The sequence below is a fragment of the Theropithecus gelada genome, chromosome 5, assembly GCF_003255815.1.
Source record: "Theropithecus gelada isolate Dixy chromosome 5, Tgel_1.0, whole genome shotgun sequence".
Lineage (NCBI taxonomy): Eukaryota > Metazoa > Chordata > Mammalia > Primates > Cercopithecidae > Theropithecus > Theropithecus gelada.
Genome location: NC_037672.1, coordinates 125,160,024 through 125,184,723, shown reverse-complemented (window position 1 = coordinate 125,184,723; position 24,700 = coordinate 125,160,024). Strand labels below are relative to the sequence as shown.

The window sequence follows — 24,700 nt, the reverse complement described above, 5'->3', positions numbered from 1 at the left end:
AGGAAAAGAAAAGGTAATTTCACCAATGAATGAGATACACTAAGAAATTCTACGTCTCAGAGAAAAGTACTCCTTTTTTTTTTTTTTAAGCAATTTTGGAGAAAAAGAGCCAGCATCTCTATTCTCTGCCTAGGTGTCCAAGTCCATAGGACGTTTTCACTTACCAAGAGTGTGCAATCGGCTGAGCGCAGTGGCTCACGCTTGTAATCCCAGAAGTTTGGGAGGCCAAGGCAGGTGGATTGCCTGAGGTCAGGAGTTTGAGACCAGCCTGACCAATATGGTGAAACCCCGTCTCTACTAAAAATACACAAAAAAATTAGCTGGGCGTGGTGGCAGGTGCCTGTAATCTCAGCTACTCGGGAGGCTGAGGTAGGAGAATCGCTTGAACCCAGGAGGTGGAGATTACAGTGAGCCGAGATCATGCCACCATTGCACTCCAGCCTGGGCAAACAAGAGCAAAAATCTGCTTCAAAAAAAAAGCTAAAAATAGAGTGTGCAATCATACCTCACATTAAACAAAACAGCCCTGGATGAGCAGATTAGACCAAAAAAGAAAACCATACCAATTTACTGATATTAATATGAACCATCAACCAAAAATCGCCAGATATTAAGAAAGCCTTCAAAAAGCAACCAAAACAATGATGGAAATAATGAAAGTATCAGAAGAGAACTTTTTTTAAACACCCAACACCCAGTAGTTAGATGATCAATCATGGAGGTCCAACATCAGATGAAAACAGATACCAGAAAGTGGAAATCAGAGAAACATTAGTTTCCCCAAAATTAAGGACATGAATATTCAGCACAACGAATAAAAATACACCTGACTGAGCTGGGTGCGGTGGCTCACGCCTGTAATCCCAGCACTTTGGGAGGCTGAGGCAGGCGGATCACGAGGTCAGGAGATCAAGACCATCCTGGCTAACACGATGAAACCCCGTCTCTACTAAAAATACAAAAAAAAAAAAAAAATTAGCCGGGCATGGCGGCGGGCGCCTGTAGTCCCAGCTCCTCGGTAGGCTGAGGCAGGAGAATGGTGTGAACCCAGGAGGTGGAGGTTGCAGTGAGCCAAGATCGCGCCACTGCACTCCAGTCTGGGTGACACAGCAAGACTCCATCTCAAAAAAAAAAAAAAGACCTGACTGGGCACGGTGGCTCATGCCTATAATCCCAACACTTTGAAAGACTGAGGTGGGTGGATCACTAGAGCCCAGGAGTTCAAGACTAGCCTGGGCAGCATGGAGAAACCCTGTCTCTACAAAAAATATATATACATACACGAAAATTAGCCAGGCCTGTTGGTTTGTGCCTGTAGTCCCAGCTACTCGAGAGGCTAAGGCAGGGGAATCGCTTGAGCCCAGGAGGCAGAGGCTGCAGTGAGCAGAGATCACGCCACTGCACACCAGTCTGGACAAAGGGAGTGAAACCCTCTGCCAAAAAAAAAAAAAAAAAAAGATTTTCTGTTTAAAATTAGACCTATACCAAAGCATATCATCTTGAAATTTCAAGAGTGGGGATGAAGAAATGATCTTAAAAATCTCAAGCAAGGCCAGGTGAGGTGGTTCACACCTGTAATCCCAATACTTTGGGAAGCTGAGGCCAGCGGATCACCTGGGGTCAGGAGTTCAAGAACAGCCTGGCCAACATGGTGAAACCACATCTCTACTAAAAATACAAAAATTAGGCCAGGTACGGTGGACCACACCTGCAATCCCAGCACTTTGGGCGGCTGAGGAGGGTGGATCACCTGAGGTCTGGAGTTCGAGACCAGCTTGGCCAACATAAGGAAACCCCGTCTCTACTAAAAACACAAAAATTAGCTGGGCGTGGTGGCGTGTGCCTATAATCCCAGCTACTCTGGAGGCTGAGGCAGGAGAATCACTTGAACCCTGGGTGGGGAGGTTGTAGAGAGCTGAGATCGCACCACTGCACTCCAGCTTGGGGAAGAGTGAGACTCTGTCTGAAAAAGAAAAAAATAGATAAATACAAAAATTAGCGGGGTGTGATAGCAGGTGCCTGTAATCCCAGCTACTCACAAGTCTCAGGCAGGAGAATCTCTTGAACCCGGGAGGTGAAGGTTGCAGTAAGCCAAGATCACACCATTGCACTCCACTCCAGCCTGGGCAACAAGAGCAAGACTTCGTCTTTAAAAAAAAGAAAAAAAAAAATCTCAGGCCAGGCACGGCGGCTCATGCCTATAATCCCAGCACTTTGGGAGGCTGAGGCAGGCAGATCAGGAGGTCAGGAGATCGAGAACATCCTGCCTAACACAGTGAAACCCCATCTCTATTAAAAATACAAAAAATTAGCTGGGTATAGTGACACACGCCTATAGTCCCAGATACTCAAGAGGCTGAGACAGGAGAATCGCTTGAGCCCGGAAGGCAGAGGTTGCAGTGAGCCAAGACTGTGCCACTGCACTCCAGCCTGGGCGACACAGCGAGATTCCATCTCAAAAAAAAAAAAAAAAAAATTCCAAAAAAAAAAAAAAAAAAAAAAAATCTCAAGAAGAAAAAAAAAAAACACTTGATACAAAGAACGCGAAGGGACTGACTTTTATAAGATGACAAAAGAAACCAAGATGACAAAAGAAAAATGCTTTTAGAATTCCAAAGAAAAATGATGTCCAACCAAGATTTCTATACCCACTCTAGAATGTTTTTAAAAGATCACTTTTTAAAAAGTATATTAAAAATAATGTCAATAACTGAGCTACCTCAACAGTTATCTCTGAAATATCTAGGTCCCCAGAACCTAAAGCCATGTTTCCTCCAGGCCAGATCCTCAGTCTGTAGCATCAAAATACCATACATTTCAGATATACTGGCATTCTTTGGCCATAAAACTATACAGTTCTCCTTATACTTTTAAAACCAGCCACCAGAAACAATTTGCTGGTCCTCCACATCACAATCCTCTCAATACCTTCCATCCTCTTTAGAGAGCTTACTTTCAATATTTGAATCTTTTGAGTGGCATTCTTCCCAAGTTTATTTTTAGTGAACTTTTACTTTGAAATAATTATACATTCACATACAGTTGTAAGAAATAATAGAGATCTCATGTATCCTGGTTTCCCCCAATGTTAACATCTTACAAAAATATACTACAACATTCCAAACAAGGTATTGACTTTGATATAAATCAGTCTTAGCTTATACTTCCCCAATTTTACTTGCACTCATTTTTTATTTAGATCAAAGCAATCCTATCACATATGTAAGTTCGTGTATCTACCACCAGCGAAAAATGCAGAGCAGTACCACCACAAGGATCTCCTATTGCTCTTTTTATAAATATAACCATCTCACTCCCTTATGTACCCCCCACCAAAAATTCAATTTTCTTTTCCTTTTGTGCATGAAATCACCAAAACATATATAAAGCTGATATATAAATCACCAACACTTATATAAACCTTATAAATAATTAACATGGGTATAACTTCAAAATTTATATATTTTCTGGCCAGGCTGCAGAGGCTCACGCCTGTAATCCCAGCACTCTGGGAGGCCAAGGCAGGCGAATTATTTGAGGACAGGAGTTTGAGGCCAGCCTGAGCAATATGGTGTAATCCCGTCTGTACCAGAAACACACAAAAAAATAGTTGGGCATGGTGGAGTGAGCCTGTAATCCCAGTAATTCAGGAGGCTGAGGCAAAGGCTGCAGTGAGCCAACTTCGCAGCACAGCACTGCAGCCTGGGCAACAGAGCAAGACTCTGTCTCAAAAAAAAAAAAGTCATATTTTTTCAACTTTATAAAAAACTGAAATATTATTCAAGTTAAAATTAGTCACAAGTAGAAAAACCAAGACAAAATTCTTTTTTTTTTTGAGACAGGATCTCACTTTGTTACCCTCCCTGGAGTGCAGTGGTATGATCATGGCTCACTGCAGTCTTGACCTCCTGAGCTCAAGTGTTCCTCCTGTCTCAGCCTCCTGAGTAGCTGAGACCACAGGCACATTCCACCAAAAAATTGGCATTTAGCTAATTTTTTGAATTATTTGTAGAGACAGGGTCACCCTATGTTGCCCAGGTGGCCCCGAACTCCTGGGCTCAAGCAATCTTCCTGCCTCGGTCTCTCAAAGTGCTGTGATTACAGGCATGGGACACTGTGCCCAGCCTCCAAAATTCTTAAATCATGTTCAGAAATAAAAAATATACTTTAAGGCCAGGCGTGGTGGGTCACGCCTCTAATCCCAGCACTTTGGGAGGCTGAGGCAGGTGGATCACGAGGTCAGGAGTTCAAGACCAGCCTGACCAACATGGTGAAACCCCGTCTCTACTAAAGATACAAAAATTAGCCAGGCGTGGTGGCTCGTGCCTATAATCCCAGCTACTCAGGAGGCTGGGGCAGGAGAATCGCTTGAACCCGGGAGGCAGAGGGGGCAGTGAGCCGAGATCGCGCCACTGCACTCCAGCCTGGGTGATAGGGCGAAACTCAATCTCAAAAAAAAAAAAAATACACTTTGAAACTTGATACAACTTATTTTCCTCATAGAATAACCCATAAGTGTCTACTGAAGGCCAAAAATTACAAATTTAAAACTTTGCTAAACTTTTCCAAATTTTACATATGCACCTAACAAACATAAAATGCACTGACCTTATACTCCACCCAGGGTATGTCACACTTCACTCAGTCTGTAACAACTTACCCTCAATTTCACTGGTGCTGGCTGATGTCTCTTTTTAACTTCTATCCAAGGTTCTGAGTCCAAGTCAGGCAAACTGGTGGACAAACCTCTAGACATTGCTTGAAGAATACTTGTTTCGCTATTTTTCTTTGGGCTCAATGGGCTTCCAATTCTTGGAGAATTTGGGGCAGACTCTAAAATTTTAAGTTAGTTCTATAGTTAAAATGATAATGGCTTTTCTTACTTATAAAATACATTTCATTTTTTCCTTAAATGGGGCTTGATATTTTTTCACAAAAACATGATCAGTCTCAACTGTAAGGTTTCCAGTGATTTTCCAACCTGAAGATTTACTAAAAAGTGAAACCATTGAATAATTAAAGGAATGTCACCAACTCTTACACAGACCACTACATTCACGCAAACTTCTCAAGAATATCAATGTGATTCACTTCCGAATTATGACAGTACAACTATTAGGAAGTCAAGTTCTCTGAAAAATCTTAGATTAAAATCTATAAATTATAAGGAAATTATGGAATCTCAATTGCTATTAAGCCATAGTTAAGCTAAATGCACATCTTATTCAAGATAAAATTAGTCTCTTGTTTTCTACTAGGGTCTAAACTAAAGCCGTTATTATTCCTAGTTTTCACATTTCCTTGGCTCAACAAGGTTTGCCTACTGCAATAAATGCAGTGTAGTCATTTACTACTTTGGCTCATACTGAAATACTTTAAAGAGTAAAATGTCGACCAGCCTGACCAACATGGAGAAACCCTATCTCTACGAAATATACAAAATTAGCCAGGCGTGGTGGCGCATGCCTGTAATCCCAGCTACTCAGGAGGCTGACGTAGGAGAATCGCTTGAACCTGGGAGGCGGAAGTTGCAGTGAGCTGAGATGGCGCTATTGCAATCCAGCCTGGGCAACAGAAGCCAAATTCCATCTCAAAAAAAAAAAAAGAGTAAATGTCACATCACTACATCCCTAATGCACACAGCCCTGGCATTAAAAGCATTTAAAAGCTGTTGGAATTTGAAATGTCTTTCTATACAGTACACTTCTGTAGGTTTATTTTTAATCAAAATTATAAAACTCAAATTGTAGCCGGGCGCGGTGGCTCACGCTTTTAATTCCAGCAGTTTGGGAGGCTGAGGCAGGTGGATCACAAGGTCAGGAGTTCACGACCAGCCTGGCCAATATGGTGAAACCCCGTCTCTACTAAAAATACAAAAAAATTAGCCAGGCCTGGCGGTGGGCGCCTGTAATTCCTGCTACTCAGGAGGATGAGGCAGAAAATTGCTTGAATCCACAAGGTGGAGGTTGCAGTGAGCTGAGATCCGCACTCCAGCCTGGGCGACAAAGCGACACTCTGTCTCAGAAAAAAAAAAAAATCAAATGGCTTCTTTTATAAATATTTTTTCAAAAGTCAAAGAGTATTTAAGTATTTTAAGCCACATTCAGGTTCAGGTCTGAAGATGCAATATGAACTTGCTTTGGACACAAGGTGCCTTTAAAAAATGTAATCTCTAACATTAGGTTGTAAGTCTCAAATATACACAATAAAATTTATTTTTCAAAAATGTATACCATAAAATTCTTAACATCATTAACTTCTCTAAGTCAATTCATTGAAAATATGGAGAAGTTAAATGTTAGATGCAGAAAGCTGATATAAATTAACACCAGCAATCTTTTTTTTAATATTTACTAAATGAAAGGCACATTTCAAGAATGGGTTTAAGAAGAGTATTTCAAGATTTTACGTTCATCTACATGCTAGACATAGATAAGAGTAAAAGCTTTAAAATCTTCCCCTTGGACACATGGACTCAACCAGGACTCAACTACTAGATTACTGTATTATTTATAGAAGACTATGTATTTGTTTCATAACAGGAAAAGCTCTAGAACTGTGCTGTGCAACAGAGTAGGCACAGTCGGGCGTGGTGGCTCACCCCTGTAATCCCAGCACTTTGGGAGGCCAAGGCGGGTGGATCACGTAAGGTCAGGAGTTGGAGTCCAGCCTGCCTGACATGGCAAAACCCCATCTCTACTAAAAATACAAAAACTAGCCAGGCGTGGTGGTGGGTGCCTATAATTCCAACTACTTGGGAGGCAGGAGAATCCCTTGAACCAAGGAGGCAGAGGTTGCAGTGAGCCGAGATCGCGACATTCTACTCCAACCTAGGAGACAGAGCAAGACTCCATCTCAAAAATAAATGGATCTATTAAGTTAAATTAAAATATTTATTTAAAATATTAAAATTAATTTCAACTGTTTTATAATTTTAATACTAAAATTTTTAGTTACATATATGGCTCACATTTTCATTGGACACTGGTGCTTTATAACTTTATTAACAACACATGTATCACCAATTCATTCACAAAAAAAGTACAAGTGAAATACATGCTTTGGATGAACATTAATAGTCTAGTTATAGGAATGGGAAAAATATTAACTCCAGAGAACACTTTTTTTTTTTCTTTTTCATGAACCATACAGGAGACTTAATTTTTTTTTTTAAGAGACAGAGGCCGGGGCGCAGTGACTCACACCTATAATCCCAGCACTTTGGGAGGCCAAGGCGGGCGGATCATCTGAGGTCAGGAGTTCGAGACTAGCCTGGCCAACATGGTGAAACCCCGTCTCTCTAAAAAAATAAAAATAAAAATAAAAAAATTAGCTAGGCGTGGTGGCAGGTGCCTGTAATCCCAGCTACTCGGGAGGATGAGGCAGGAGAATCACTTGAACCTGGGAGGCAGAGGTTGCAGTGAGCCGAGATCACGCCACTGCACTCCAGCCTGGGGGACAAGAACAAGACTTCGTCTCAAAAAAAAAAAAAAAAGAGAGAGACAGGGCCCCTTACAGCAGTACAGTGCCATGGTAATGCTCACTATAGCCTCCAACTCCTGGGCTCAAGCAATCCTCCCAACCCAGCCTGCTGAATAACAAGGACTACACGTACACACCACCATGCCCAGCCAACTTAAAAATATATATATTTTGTAGACTGGGTCTCACTTTGTTACCCAGGCTAGTCTTGAACTGGTCTCAAGCGATCCTCTCACCTCAATCTCTAAAGCGCTGAGATTATAGGCATGAGCTACAGCACCTGGCCCAGAGAACTCTTATTTCTAATACTATGAATTATCAATGTTCATACTAAATAAAGCCTTAAAAGTAGATGAAGACCTGGGCATGGTGGCTCATGCTATAATCCCAGAACTTTGGGAGGCCAAGGCAGGTGGATCACCTGAGGTCAGGAGTTCGAGACCAGCCTGACCAACATGGTGAAACTCCGTCTCTACCAAAAATACAAAAAAATAGCCAGGTGTGGCAGTACACACCTGTAGTCCCAGCTACTCGGGAGGCCGAGGCAGGAGAATTGCTTAAACCTGGGAGGCGGAGGCTGCAGTGAGCAGAGATCATGCCATTGCATTCCAGCCTGGGCAACAGAGCAAGACACCATCTCTAACAAAAAATATATATATATATATATATATATATATATATATATATATATATGAGTTTTTGGTATGTCACCCAGTCTGGCCTTGAACTCCTGGGCTCAAGCATCCTCCCAACTTTGCCTCCCGAGTAGCTGGGACTACGGGTGTATGCCACAACACTCAGCTGTTTCTTATAAAATGATCTCTAAATGTTATTTAAGCTTGAATTATGCTTCTACTGGGAAGTAAAGCATTTCAATATATTCACAACACATATGCTTAGAAATGAAATGACATTAAAACACTAAAGAATTTGGGTAAGATGAGAAAACATGCAATTCTTAGAATAAGACTTGTAAAGGTGTTAACCTCATAATAATTAATTTATACATATGCTCTGTGTGGTCTTCTGCATCTTTTTTTTAAATAATGAAGATTTCAAACTATACATCTGAACAGATTAAGGGTAACAGTAAACCCCTAATCTTCCAAGACAAAATGAGTTTAAATGACTTAGATTACCTGATATTAAACTTACTTAGAAACAAAAAACAAATTAGATACATATATTGAATACTTGTTATAATTCGTAAGAACACAGAAAATTTATCTTTGTTGCTTTTATTAACTGAAAATTATCAGTGGCCGGGCATGGTGGCTCACGCCTGTAATTCCAACACTTTAGGAGACTGAGGTGGGCTGATCACAAGGTCAGGAGTTCAAGACAAGCCTGACCAACATGGTGAAATCCCGTCTCTACTAAAAATACAAAAATTAGCAAAGCATGGTGGCGCGCACCTGTAATCCCAGCTACTCAGGAGGCTGAGGCAAGAGAATCGCTCGAACCCAGAAGGCGGAGGCTGCAGTGAGCCATGATTGCGCCACTGCACTCCAGCCCCTGCACGACAGAGCAAGACTCCGTCTCAACAAAAAAAAAAAAAAAAAGGAAAGAAAATTATCAACTAAACTCTCCAAAGATAAATCACCATATACATTTCATCTCTGGTATGATTTTTTTTCTACCTTGGGAGGATCACATTTCTGGGTAATTAAACAGGTTTCCTGAAAAAGGGATTACATATTTTATGTGTGGCACTTTTTAAAATTCTCATTGAGTGGTGTTAAGAGTCAAAGGAAAAAAAAAAAAAGTAAAGAAAGAAAAACACTACAATGCCCTTGTGAAGATTATTAAAATTTAAAAAAAGAAAAAAAAAACAACATTGTCAGGTACCTGACCTTTCAATTTTGATGAATGAAATCCTTTCATTTAAAAGTTAATAGTACAATACTAACAATATCCATAAAACTGCAAAACCTGTTTCAGAAGTAATCTTACCATTCCCATAATCAATGTTTTGTGGTGCATAAAGGTAGACTTCTGCTCAGTTCAACCCCTATTAGAAAATTCAACCTCCAGATAGGAAAAAAAAATAGAAATTTTAATCTCTTTGATGAAGAAGACCAATTATGTTAGAATATTTTACCATACAAATCCCTCCCAAATCATAAAGAGTTATGTCGTTAAAATTTTTAAGGTCTTCAAATTTGAGATTAAAATGACATATAGTTTCACTACTTTTCTCTACCCATAGATACATATAAACACAGTCTATGCTTCTTATCCCTATTTCCACTTCAAATTTTTGGTGACATACTACTCCCCATTGACTTAAAGAAACTAGGCTTTCTTATCACTAGGAAATTATTAAGGTGAGAAATTTGGGAATTCATGGAAAGAGGTGATTTACATATTTATTCCTATGACCTAATGTGAATCAGTATAATTCTAAGAACCCTCCATCTTTCTATATTTCTTCATTAATCATCTAGTTGCTGATATATAATCTAAATAACCTAAAATGTATGACATTTGAATATATACTGGCTTGTTTCAGACAATATGTATGTGCATGCATCTGAGTGTATATAAAAAACACAAAAATGTACAAGACATTATGATTTTATTCTTATAATTTTATTAGTATGCATAAACGGTTGATGGACAGGCATTACCAACTTGACTGACCTATCTTACCTACCTATAGAGAAAGTATATGTTATTTCATCTAACTTACCCAATGCCTGTTCACAAGTTGGCTAAAACTATCATCTTGGACCCAAGTTGATACAATAAATAAATCTAACTTATTTAATCACCCATTATATCTTAACAAAAAATAAATTAAAAACCACTAGCTAAAATAATGTCACTTTTCTTCAGCTTTTAAAATGCCTGTCCAAGTTGCTTACTGGAATTAGAAGCAGAAGCCTGACAAAGAAACATAAGATAAAAATACTGTGAGACTGCCCATCATCGATGCTTTGTTGATGGGACGTTCTCTCATATTGATGTATCAAAAATACATTTTGAAGAGTAAAGAAAGAAATACCCTCATCCAGTTCTTAAATTCCTTACCCCTTAAGTGTCCACATTAATAAGTCTTATGTCCAAGTGAAACATCATGACAATATCTGAGTTTTGCAATGTACACTACACTGAAAGGCAAATCAAATAGCAAAGTACTTAAGAATCTGGGAAATGTTACTCAATCCCCTTTTTCTGCTTTATTCATCTGGACACAAGTACATAACCCTGGAAACAGAAAACATACTCTTGCAGTACTTCCAGAATAATAATAATTAACTTTCCCACCATGAATAAAAGCAGCCCATGCAGCCCAGGCCAATTACACAGAAATAGGCAGCTCCTATAAAAAGAGTAGCAGTCCTCTGGTCTGTCTCTCATTATCGCAAAGGTGGTTATCTCCACTGCAGTGCTGGCCCAACTTCCTCCACCAGGAGGTGGGAATAGACATTCTTGAACAGAAGACAGTCTGATCGCTTTCATTTTTGCAGCAGGATTTGTTCCAGTATTTATAATGGCATTTCAGTGAGTCACCTATTCCACTGCATATTCCGATCAAATGACATCCAAGAGCTTCAGAAGATCATCACCCTGACTGAAAAAAGTTTAAGCACACATTTTTTCCCAAGAGGGAATGTCTTAAAAATGATCCAGGAAAAAATTATTAACATTAAAGCTTTTGGAAATTCTAAACACAACCAAATTAAAGAGAATCCCAATTCTGATTTAGAATGTAGGTCATCTTATCTTTCCAAGACAAGATTAAAGCACATTGGTAACAAAATTAAAGGAAGACTACCCCACTCTTGAGTATAAGACCTTTTTAGAATAATCCAATCATACTATTCCAGTTTTACAGGGGAAAACAGGATATATATCTATAGTTATTTAGTAAAAATAAAAGGAAGAAACTCCATACATGACAAAGTACACATATAATTTAAGAACAAGAAATATAAGACAGCTTTCCTCATAATTCTTAAATCCTTAATTTATACCTCTGTGAGTGAGGCAATATGAATACAAAATGGGACATCAAAAGTCCTTCAGTTAGCTTTAATTTTCCTATCAAATCTAAATAAACTATAAATAAGTAAGTAAGTAAACTGGACCAAATAACCCACTGTTACATCGTTTGCTCTAGAAGAAAAGATGTTACCTGTATGTGAGCAAAAGGCTTGGCCTGGTACAAACTCTGGACAATCAATCAGTTGAGAGAAGTCTGTTGGTGGCACATTGCGTGAAGGAGGGCCTGGAATTGGCCATTTTTCTGGTTCTATCTTTTTTCTCATTTTCTCATCCACAATTTCTACTTCTGTGCTATCCTTCAGTGCCTATTAACAGAAATTGAGCTATTAAAATTATGAGCTATTTCACTGCCTATGCTATACTTCTAAGAACCTAAAAATTTGAAAATCTGAAATTAGCAAACTAATTTGCAGTTAACAATTCTAAACAATCCATAACTACATAGAACACAAGTTTTAAAATCATTTGTGCCTGTAAAGTAACAAATATCCTGATCTCCCACTTATTTAACTTCAGATGATAAATTTTTCACAATTAGAATAGTCATTTAAGGAATACTGAATCAGCTAGAAGCAAATTGACTTTTGCTATTTTCTTCTCTCTCTCATATTTCCTTGTCTTCCATTAAAATATCACCAAATAAAATTTAGGCATTTTATTATTGTAATAATTACCACAATTTATTGAATAATAAGTACTACATGTACTCATGATTCCTCACAATACCTCACAAAGATGGTATCACCCCTGCATATAGATGAGGAAACTGAGGCTCAAAGAAATAAACTTAATCGAAGATCATAGATCTAGTATGAGACAACACCAGGACTCAAACCATTATCTATCTGCAACTAAAAGTCTTAGCCATTAGGCTATGATGCCTCCCCAATATGTACTATAATTTAAGGATAAAACAAAACTAGGCCAAAATTTCTTCAAGATACAAACTAAAGCCTTACTGACTTAACTTCTCCCTGAAGTACAGGAGTTTTTAGAAATTAGGATAAATACAAAATGTATAATATAAAAACAATACAAAGTTATATGTACATTAACTTATAAAAATTAAAGCCCACTACATTTTAGTTGGAGAACATGCTGTATATAATTAAGAACATTAACCGGGTGAGGTGCTCACGCCTGTAATCCCAACGCTTTGGGAGGCCGGGGCAGGTGGATCATGAAGTCGGGAGATCGAGACCATCTTGGCCAATATGGTGAAACCCCATCTCTACTAAAAATACAAAAATTAGCTGGGCATGGTGGCACGTGCCTGTAATCCCAGCTACATGGGAGGCAGAGGCAGGAGAATCACTTGAACCAGGGAGTCAGAGGTTGCAGTGAGCCGAGCTCACGCCACTGGACTCCAGCCCAGAGACAGAGCAAGACTCCATCTCAAAAAAAACAAAAAAATAAAATATTATCCATTAGGAAATGAACAGATTTTGAAAAAAGAACCTACTCTTGCTCTTAATATTAGTATGGTACTTAACTCTCAGGTTATATTTTCCATAACTGGGTATTTCTTTTTTATTATTATTTTTATTTTTTGAAACAGTCTCGCTCTGTCACCCAGGCTGAAGTGCAGTGGTGTGAACTCGGCTCACCACAACCTCCACCTCACAGGTTCAAGCAATTCTCTGCCTCAGCCTCCCAAGTAGCTGGGATCACAGGCGCCACACCCAGCTAGTTTTTTGGACTTTTAGTAGAGACGGGGTTTCAACAAGTTGGCCAGGCTGGTCTTGAACTCCTGACCTCGTGATCCACCTGCCTCGGCCTCCCAAAGTGGTGGGATTACAGTGGTGAGCCACCGTGCCCAGCCATAACTGGGCATTTCTTTAAATTACAATTAGGACTTATTTTAAATGAAACTCCTTTGAGAAGGGAGTCTGAAATATAAAATAGAGAAAGATAGGAAAGAATCCTATGGTGAAAGCTTTAAATGAGTAAAATCAGTATATTTTTCCCAACATATATTTTCCTCATTTTGTCCACTGAAAGACCTAGAAGCAATGACGCCCCAGTAGCAAACAGTATGCCCAGCATCCAGACCATGCAACGACATGGATGAATGTCAAACACTACCAATGAAAAGAACCCAGAGACAGAAGAAATCAATTTATACAAATGCCAAGAACAGACTAATCTAATCTATGATATGAAAATCAGAAAAGTTGTTGGAGAGGCTGTGTGAAACTGACTAGAAAGAGCCATGAAGGAAGTTTTTAGAATAATGAAAGTATTCTACATCTTGTTTGGGGTAATGCTTATGTTTAATTTTCAAAACTCACAGTGAACACCTAAGATCGCTATATTTTACCATGTGTTATCTAGCCCTGAGTGTTTTACAAAAAAAAAAAAAAAAAAAAAAAATTCCTCGAAACTTTCCCATATGTTTAAATTTTCCAAAGTAAAGTTGTGGAAAAAGACTGCCAATAGTGTTGTTTTCTTTTTTTTTTGAGACGGAGTCTCGCTCTGTCCCCCAGGCTGGAGTGCAGTGGCCGGATCGCAGCTCACTGCAAGCTCCGCCTCCCGGGTTTACGCCATTCTCCTGCCTCAGCCTCCCGAGTAGTTGGGACTACAGGCGCCCGCCACCTCGCCCGGCTAGTTTTTTGTATTTTTTAGTACAGATGGGGTTTCACCGTGTTAGCCAGGATGGTCTCGATCTCCTGACCTCGTGATTCGCCCCCGTCTCGGCCTCCCAAAGTGCTGGGATTACAGGCCTGAGCCACCGCGCCCGGCCAATAGTGTTGTTTTCTAGTGAAGCAAGTCAAATTCCCAATAGTGGTAGTTTTGATTGGTTCGATACTTTAAAAAAATGTTTAGCAGTATCTACATAGAAAAATTAACTGTTGCTGGGCATGGTGGCTCAAGCCTGTAATCTCAGCACTTTGGGAGGCCGAGGCGGCTGGATCACCTGAGATCAGGAGTTCGAGACCAGCCTGGCCAACATGATGAAACCCTGTCTCTACTAAAAATACAAAAACTTAGCCAAGCTTGGTGGTGGGTGCCTGTAATCTCAGCTACTCAGGAGGCTGAGGCAGGAGAATCGCTTGAACCTGGGAGGTGGAAGATGCAGTGAGCTAAGATCAGGTCAGTATAACTCCAGCCTGGGCCACAGAGTGAGATCAGGTCAATATAACTCCAGCCTGGGCCACAGAATGAGATCAGTCTCAAAAAAAAAAAAAAAAAGAAAAGAAAAGAAAGAGAAAGAGAAGAAAAAAAGAAAAGATTAACTGTTTTATTCATACAATGGAAAAACTACCAAAAAACAGAAAGTAAACAACTGCTATACACCAATATGAATAAATCTCACAGAAATAACTTCATAAATAAAATCAGATATAAAGGTCATAACACCCTTTACGTGAAATTCAAAAAACAGGAGAGGCCTCTTAAAAGGGAGAGCAGTGGTACTGACTAGGAGGGTACAGAAGGCGGCTTGCTTGGGTCTTGAAAATGTTCTATATCTTAATCTGGATGGCAGTTACCTGACCGTATACATAGGAAAAAATATCATCTCTAATCTTATAAGTTACAATATGTAATGTATAAAGGCCAGGCACGGTGGCTCACGCCTGTAATCCCAGCACTTCGGGAGGCTGAGGCAGGCGGATCATGAGGTCAGGAGTTCGAAACTAGCCTGACCAATATGGTGAAACCCCGTATCTACTAAAAATACAAAAATTAGCCAGGTGTGGTGGCGAATGCCTATAATCTCAGCTACTCAGGAGGCTGAGGCAGGAGAATCACCTGAACCCAGCAGGCAGAAGTTGCAGTGAGCCAAGATCGCCTGACTGCACTACAATCCAGTCATCAGAGCGAGACTCCGTCTCGAAAAAAATAAATAAAATAATAATAATGTATAAATTAGGCCTCAATTTAAAATAAAATATTTAAAGAAAAACTTGTGGGATGAAAAAGCTCAAAGTTCTTTATGTACAGCTACTAAAGCCTCTTCCAACACATGCTTTTTATAAAAAATAAAAAAGAGGAGGCCGGGCACGGTGGCTCACACCTGTAATCCCAGCACTTTGGGAGGCTGAGGCAGGCAGATCACTTGAGGTCAGGAGTTCCAGACCAGCCTGGAAAACATGGCAAAAACCCGTCTCTACTAAAATGCAAAAATTAGCTGAGCGTGGTGGCAGGAGCTTGTAATCCCAGCTTCTCAGGAGGCTGAGGCAGAAGAACTGCTTGAACCCGGGAGGCAGAGGTTGTAGTGAGCCAAGATCGTGCCACTGCACTCCAACCTGGGTGACAGAGTGAGACTCTGTCTCAAAAAATAAAAAAAAAGAGGAAGGGGCATAACAAACATTGTATATAGTAAGGTACCATAGTATTCTCTTATATAAACCAACTATCTCAGCAGGAAGACACAAGAAAGAAGTAACACTGACCACTACCAAGGCAGGTAACTCATTCACTGTTGGTGAAAAATGGGAAAAAAATGTTTTACCATATACCTTTTTTTTCCTTGGACAATCACTGGAAGATAACCATATAACCTTCTGGGTTTTGAATTTTGTGTAATTTATTTCCTATTTAAAAATAATAAATTTAAAAGAGAAGTGAAGAACACAGAAAGTGAAACATTCATCACTCAGGCCTTAAAAGGATCATATAGAAACTACACCATGCACAAAATTAAGGTAAAGACGAGAAGAAACAGAGTTACACATATTTTTATTAAAAACCAAGCCTTGGTAATCCTGAACTCCTAAACAATGAGTTACTGGGTACATCAATATTTTCCAGTATCTGAGGTTTTATCTGACTTAGCTATTAATTTTGGTCCTTTTCTTAATGATACACACCTACTATTATGAATAACTACCAATGCTGGAATACATAGATGTTGCATTCTCACTGCCTGGTAGTAAAAGGAAGACTTGAATGTGCAAAGACCTGGAGATAAAAAGAAAAGAGCACAAGTTCTGAGGAACCACAAGTTCAGACAATTTAGAAAACAAGGTTTGAGATGAAAGTAGCAGGTACAGTTCTGAGGCTGATATTAATTATTCCTCTCAATCCTCATACTCTATTACAGCTTAAGTATTATTTGCTATATTTTTTTTTTTTTTTTTTTTTTTTTTTTTTTTTTTGAGACGGAGTCTGGCTCTGTCGCCCGGGCTGGAGTGCAGTGGCCGGATCTCAGCTCACTGCAAGCTCTGCCTCCCGGGTTTACGCCATTCTCCTGCCTCAGCCTCCCGAGTAGCTGGGACTACAGGCGCCCGCCACCTTGCCCGGCTAGTTTTTTGTATTTTTTAGTAGAGACGGGGTTTCACCGTGTTAGCCAGGATGGTCTCGATCTTCTGACCTCGTGATCCGCCCGTCTCGGCCTCCCAAAGTGCTAGGATTACAGGCTTGAGCCACCGCGCCCGGCCTATTTGCTATATTTTAACAAGAAAATTGAAGCATGAAGATGTTATGTCAATTACTTAGTTATACAACTGGTAAGCTATAGAACCAGGATCAATTTGCTCTAATAAATGGAAGACACAAAAAGCTTTCAATTACGGGGAAGACATCAAGAATGCAGTAAGCTAAAAAATAAATGAGTGGAGAAGAATCAGATTCAACCAGTTTGGTTTGCATATGCATACTTAACCAGGGCAGATACAGGTACCAGCTAAAGTATTTTGCTTCTCTCGAGTTTTTTTCAAGAAAGGAAAAACTTCAGCATATTCAAATACATACAGGAAGAAGACAGTAGAAATGAAATGCATGAAGATAAAGGAGTTACCAACAGAAAGACATCATTTAAGACTAACAATAATAGCAAATGTTTACTTATTTAGAGCTTACTACCTTTGGCAGATACTTTCATTAATACAATTCATCCTCACAACAACCCTAGGAAGTATATATTATTGTCTCAGGACACTGACCATAGTCACAGAACTAAAAGGGACATATTCATAGGTCCATGATCTTAGTATCTTTACACTGCAATGCATAATGAAGCCTCAGTTTCTTAACAGAAAAAGAACACCTTTCCTACTATTACAAATGGTAGGTGCATAATGAATGTTAAATGAATGCAGGCTTATGTTCTTCTAAATTGCTATGTTTACATGTTTCTGCTTTTCAATAGTGGTATTTTTTACTGTATCATTAGCTACTGTATCAGTGCTAACATAACAGCAGCTCAAAAGTTTCCTTTTAAAAATCCTTCCTAACTGTTGTAGGTTGTAAAAACAAAACGTCAATGATCTTAAAATTGTGCTTGAGGATTTAATGGGACTACAAACAGACCAAAAAGGCATACAATAATAAAATTACAACTATATTCATACAGAAGTAGACAGGGAAAAAATGGCAACAACTTCATAAAAAATGGCAGCTGAGTTGGACCTTTGCTATAGCACAATGGCAGCAGTTAATAAACTCATTCTAATGCCGGGGACAGTAGCTCACGCCTGTAATCTTAGCACTTTGGGAAGCTGAAACAGGAAGATCACTTAAGGCCAGGAGTTGGAGACCAGCCTGGCCAACATGGTGAAACTCCATCTCTACTAAAAAATGAAAATAAATAAATAAATAAACAAACTCATTCTACTATGAATCATAATATTTGCTCTAAGAACAAATTTTGCAAAAAAAACCTAATTTTCTCTGTTAATTACAATATATAGAAACCTTACATACCTATCTATAAACAAATGCAATAATGACATTGCTGACAGTAATTATTTTCATGAAACCAAGAACCATTAATTATACACCAACAAATCATTATTTTATGTTGTTTTTAAAACATGGATTTTACTATAGTAAAATCAATTCTCCTGTCTCAGCCTCCCGAATAGCTGGGATTACCGGCACGACACCACATCTGGCTAATTTTTGTATTTTAGTAGAGACAGAGTTTGACCATGTTGACCAAGCTGGTGTCAAACTCCTGACCTCAAGTGGTCCACCCGTCTTGGCCTCCAAAAGTGCTGGGATTACAGGTGTGAGCCACCGCGCCCAGCCCCATAGTTGATTTTTAAAATAGGAAGCACAAATGTGTTCAAAAACTTGCTATTCAAAGAAGCCTGTTAAGAAATGAGGGTGGGCACAGTGGCTCATTCCTTAATCCCAGCACTTCGGGAGGTCAAGGCAGGTGGATCACCTGAGGTCAGGAGTTCGAGACCAGCCTGGCCAACATGGTGAAACCCTGTCTCTATTAAAAAATACAAAAATTAGCCGGGCATGGTGGCAGGTGCCTGTAATCCCAGCTACTCAGGAGGCTGAGGCAGGAGACTCGCTTGAGCCCGGGAAACGGTGGTTGCAGTGAGCCAAGATCACACCATTATACTCCAGCCTGGGTGACAGAGCAAGACTCTGTCTCAAAAACGAAAAAAAAGAAAAGAAAATGAAAAGACAGGCCGGGCGCGGTGGCTCAAGCCTGTAATCCCAGCACTTTGGGAGGCCGAGGCGGGCGGATCACGAGGTCAGGAGATCGAGACCATCCTGGCTAACATGGTGAAACCCTGTCTCTACTAAAAATACAAAAAACTAGCCGGGCATGGTGGCGGGCGCCTGTAGTCCCAGCTACTCGGAGGCTGAGGCAGGAGAATGGCCTGAACCTGGGAGGCGGAGCTTGCAGTAAGCCGAGATCGCGCCACTGCACTCCAGCCTGGGTGACACAGCGCGAGACTCCGTCTCAAAAAAAAAAAAAAAAAAGAAAATGAAAAGACAAAAACTAGGAAAAAAAATTTGCAAAATACATATAATGGACTTGTATCCAGAATAAAGAACTCATACAATTATCTTTTAAAAAACACTTCAATAATAATGAACAAAAAATCTGAACAGACATTTCCACTAATAAGGTATGCAGATAAAAAAGCATGTGAAAAAATGCTGACAGCTTTAATCACTAGGGAAATGCAAATTAAAACCACAATGAGTCCGGGCACAGTGGCTCACGCCTGTATTCCCAACACTTTGGGAGGCTGAGGCGGGCAGATCACAAGGTCAAGAGATCAAGACCATCCTGGCCAACATGGTGAAACCCTCATCCCTACTAAAAACACAAAAGTCAGATGGGCGTGGTGGTGCGTGCCTGTAGTCCCAGCTGCTTGGGAGGCTGAGGCAGAAGGATCACTTGAACTCAGGAGGCAGAGGTTGCAGTGAGCCAAGATCACACCACAGAACTCCAGCCTGGGCAACAGAGACTGTCTCAAAAAACAAACAAAAAAACACAATGAGAGGCCAGGTACGGTAGCTCACGCCTGTAATCCCAGCACACTCTGGGAGGCCAAGGCAGATGGGTCGCCTGAAGGTCAGGAGTTTGAGACCAACCTGGCCAACATGGTGAAACCTCATCTCTATTAAAAATATAAAAAATTAGCTCAGCGTGGTGGCAGGTGCCTATAATCCCAGATACTTGGGAGGCTGAGGCAGGAGAACTGCTTGAACCCAGGAGGCGGAGGTTGCAGTGAGCCAAGATCATGGCATTGCACTCTACTCCAGCCTGGGCAACAAGAGCAAAACTGAAACTTTGTCCAAAAAAAAAAAGCCCACGATGAGAAACCACTACATATCTATTATTCAAAAAACTGACAATATAAGCCATGATAAGACTGAGGAACAAGTCCCACACATAATGGTGGGAATGCAAAATGGTAAAGTCACTTTAAACAATAGGTTGGCATTTTCTTATAAAGATAAGCATATACTTACTATACTTTCCAGCAATCACAATACTATTTATCCAACAGAAATATATATATATATATCCCTATAAAGATCTTCATGCTTTACTCATACTCTCCAAAACCATAAACAATCTGAATGTCCACCAACATGTGAACGGATGAACTGTGGTATATCCACACCATGGAATACTAGTCAGTAATATGAAAGAACAAACTACTGCTACATGCAACATAGGTGAATCTCAAAAGCACTATACTAAGTGAAAAATCAGAAACAAAAGGCTACAACTTTTAAAATTTTATGATAGTCTGGAAAATGCAAAGCTATAGAACTACAGGGATAAAAAGTAGACTAGTGGCCAGGCATGGTGGCTCACATCTATAACTCCAACACTTTGAGAAGCCAAGGCAGGTGGATCACCTGAGGTCAGAAGTTCAAGACCAGCCTGGCCAACATGGGGAAACCCTGTCTCTACTAAAAATACAAAAATTAGCTGGGTATGGTGGCACACTCCAGTTATCTCAGCTACTTGGGAGGCTGAGGCAGGAAAATCACTTGAACCCAAGATTGTGCCACTGCATTCCATACTGGGCAACAGAATAGGACTCTGTCTCAAAAAAAAAAAAAACAGATTAGTGATTGTGGTTACCAAGGGCTGTGTGTAGGGAAAGAAACTGGTTAGAAAAAAAAAAAAAAGGGCCGGGCGCGGTTGCTCAAGTCTGTAATCCCAGCACTTTGGGAGGCCAAGACAGGCGGATCACAAGGTCAGGAGATCGAGACCATCTTGGCTAACACGGTGAAACCCCGTCTCTACTAAAAAATACAAAAAACTAGCCGGGCGAGGTGGCGGGCGCCTGTAGTCCCAGCTACTCGGGAGGCTGAGGCAGGAGAATGGCGTAAACCCAGGAGGCGGAGCTTGCAGTGAGCTGAGATCCGGCCACTGCACTCCAGTCTGGGCAACACAGCAAGACTCCGTCTCAAAAAAAAAAAAAAAAGATGTTGAAAGCATTTCTAGAAACAGGCCAGATGAGAGATTTTTTTTTTTTCCCCAAAGTGCTGGGATTACAGGCATGAGCCACCATGCCCAGCCAGAAGGACTATTTTAAATTAGCCTTTCAATAAGTGGGAACGGCTGGGCATGATGGCTCACACCTGCAATCCCAGTATTTTGGGAGACGGAGGTGGGTTGATCATGAGGTCAGGAGTTTGAGACCAGCCTGGCCAAGATAGTGAAGCCAAGTCTAAAATACAAAAAGTAGCCAGGCATGATGGTGCGTGCCTGTAGTCCCAGCTACTCAGGAGGCTGAGGCAGCAAAATCGCTTGAACACGGGAGGTGGAGGTTGTGGTGAGCCGAGATCGTGCCACTGCACGCCAGCCTGGGCAACAGAGTGAGACTGTCTGAAAAAAATATATATATTATATATTTATATACATAATAATAAATATATATTATATATTTATATACATAATAATAAATATATATTATATATTTATATACATAATAATAAATATATATTATATATTTATATACATAATAATAAATATGTATTATATATTTATATACATAATAATAAATATATATTTATATACTACAATAATAAATATATATATTTATATACTATAATAATAAATATATATTATATATTTATATGATAATAAATAGATACTATATATTTATATATAGATATTACATATTTATATATAAATATTATATATTTTTATATAGAGATATTATATATTTATATATAAAAATATATATGGGAACACATGCTTTTTTACAGTAACCTAAAGAAATTTTTGTTTGATTGTGTTGTTGCACTCTATCGCCCAGGCGTGAGCCACCACACCCAGCCCTGAAGAAGTTTTAAGGACCAAGAATGTTCAAAAGGGTTAAAGTTTGAAGGATCAGGTTTAAAATAGGTTGACTAATTGAGGGGAAGGGGAAGGAGAAAATATGTAGTAACAACATTAGCAATACTTTCAGGGGTTTCCAAGGTTAGACATTTATGAAGGTTTTACAAAACAGAAAAACGTCATGGAACGCTGTCTGAGCCTCAAGCAACTACAGATTGTCTGTTTTTAATACTCTGTTTTTTAGAGAAGTTTTAGGTACAAAGGAAATTTGAGTGGAAAGTACAAATTGTTCTTCAAATGAGCAATTACCTCTAAGATGAGATTAAGGTTTGTAGTGAGAGCCTGAACACGCTGAAAACCAGCAATCAGGGAAATAGGCAAGAAACCTTGTTCATCCATCTTTCCCCGAAGAAAGAAGTCTCGTTCCAAATTTTCTACACTGAAGTAATATTCACTGAAAAGAGAAATTAGAATTTCATCCATTTATTCAGTAGAAAATAAATATTTCTATTGCTCGCACACTAACTGTGAAAACCAATCATTAACATGAAAATATTGTAATTTGGCTAACAATATGTATAGGTCTAATACAACATAGATAGGGTAAACATATAAGATAGCAAAAAACCCTACTGAATTAATTTCTCTTATACTTAAAATACTGATTTTCCAAAAAATTAATAACTTCTATTTAGATCAGCTTCACTAAATATAAAGAATTAAGCTGCTCATTTTACTTTCAGATAGTTCAATAATTGATTTTAATGAGTTAATTAGATGAAAATCTTTACAAAGCCACTTCTACTTGCTTCATTTAAGTATCAGATAAGAAAGCTAATTGCCGGGCGCGGTGGCTCACGCCTGTAATCCCAGCACTTTGGGAGGCTGAGACGGGCGGATCACGAGGTCAGGAGATCGAGACCATCCTGGCTAACACGGTGAAACCCCGTCTCTACTAAAAAATACAAAAAAACTAGCCGGGCGAGGTGGCGGGTGCCTGTAGTCCCAGCTACTCGGGAGGCTGAGGCAGGAGAATGGCGGGAACCCGGGAGGCGGAGCTTGCAGTGAGCTGAGATGGGGCCACAGCACTCCAGCCTGGGCGACAGAGTGAGACTCCGTCTCAAAAAAAAAAAAAAAAAAAAAAAAAAAAAAAAAAAAAAAAAAAAAAAAGAAAGCTAATCACATGTTAGCATAATGCCTGCCAATTTTTTCCCAGTCACTGAGAAGAATGGTATACTGGAAGTATCCTTTGTCAAATTCGCATACAGAAAAGTAGTTCGTTTTGTTTTCTAAATTGACAAAGTACTGACATGTCTAACACTTCTGAAGCCTAGTAACCAGCACAACGCTTAGTTAAAAACTTAGTGAACATGGCCAGGCGGGGTAGCTCATGACTGTAATCCCAGCACTTGGGGAGGCTGAGACGGGCAGATCACCTGAGGTCGGGAGTTCAAGACCAGCCTGACCAACATGGAGAAAACCTGTCTCCACTAAAAATACAAAATTAGCCGGGTGTGGTAGTACATGCCTGTAATCCCAGCTACTCAGGAAGCTGAGGCGGGAGAATCCCTTGAACCCGGGAGGCAAATGTTGCAGTGAGCCAAGATCACGCCATTGCACTCAAGCCGGGGCAACAAGAGCAAAACTCCGTCTCAAAAAAAAAAAAAACACTTAGTGAACACACAGGCATATGTGCACATATATATTTTGAATGATTCAAGTCCTCCATGCTTCTTTCTTTGATAGACGGACTATAAGATATTAAGGGTGGCCCGGTGAGGTGGCTCATGCCTGTAATCCCAGCACCTTCAGAGGCCTCAAGGCAGGTGGATCGCTTGAGGTCAGGAGTTTAAGACCAGCCTAACCAATATGGGGAAACCCCATCTCTACTAAAATACAAAAACTAGCTGGCCATGGTGGCAGGTGCCTGTAATCCCAGCTACTCGGGAGGCTGAGGCAGGAGAACTGATTGCACCCGGGAGGCAGAGGTTGCAGTGAACAGGGACCGTGCCACTATACTCCAGCCCGGGCGACAGAGCAAGACTGTCTAAAAATAATAATAAAAGACATTAGCTGGCCGTGGTGGCTCACGCCTATAATCCCAGCACTTTGGGAGGCTGAGGCGGGCAGATCACAAGGTCAGGAGATCAAGACCATCCTTGGCTAACACAGTGAAACTCCGTCTCTACTAAAAATACAAAACACTAGCCGGGCGTGGTGGTGGGAGCCTGTAGTCCCAGCTACTCGGGAGGCTGAGGCAGGAGAATGGCATGAACCTGGGAGGCAGAGCTTGCAGTGAGCCGAGATTACACCACTGCACTCTAGCCTGGGCAACAGAGCCAGACTCCATCTCAAAAAACAAAAAAAAAAAACAGAAAAGACATTAAGGTATCACAGAATACAGCTAAAGAAGGAATATCCTTGACACCATGAGGCACATGGAGGCAAAAATATAGAAAATGATTAGATGTCTTATCTTCTCTTGAAAAACACAAACCGGTGGGGCGTGGTGGCTCAAGCCTGTAATCCCAGCACTTTGGGAGGCCGAGACGGGCGGATCACGAGGTCAGGAGATCGAGACCATCCTAGCTAACACAGTGAAACCCCGTCTCTACTAAAAAATACAAAAAAACTAGCCGGGCAAGGTGGCGGGCGCCTGTAGTCCCAGCTACTCGGGAGGCTGAGGCAGGAGAATGGCATAAACCA

General features: G+C 40.2%; 1 protein-coding gene across 3 annotated transcripts in view; it reads right to left on the bottom strand.

The window, feature by feature from the left end:
* LARP1B (La ribonucleoprotein domain family member 1B) overlaps window positions 1-24,700 on the bottom strand; it is a 158,606-nt gene that overhangs the window by 99,189 nt on the left and 34,717 nt on the right. For 2 of the 3 annotated variants that reach the window (XM_025386739.1, XM_025386738.1), the window contains exons 8-10: window positions 22,304-22,448; window positions 11,624-11,798; window positions 4,661-4,833 (exon numbers count right to left, since the gene is read on the bottom strand). In XM_025386739.1, coding sequence (XP_025242524.1) covers window positions 4,661-4,833; window positions 11,624-11,798; window positions 22,304-22,448 — 493 coding nt within the window. Of the gene's footprint in view, window positions 1-4,660; window positions 4,834-10,052; window positions 11,060-11,623; window positions 11,799-22,303; window positions 22,449-24,700 lie in introns of those variants that run through there. The other variant, XM_025386740.1, reaches the window with a different exon arrangement.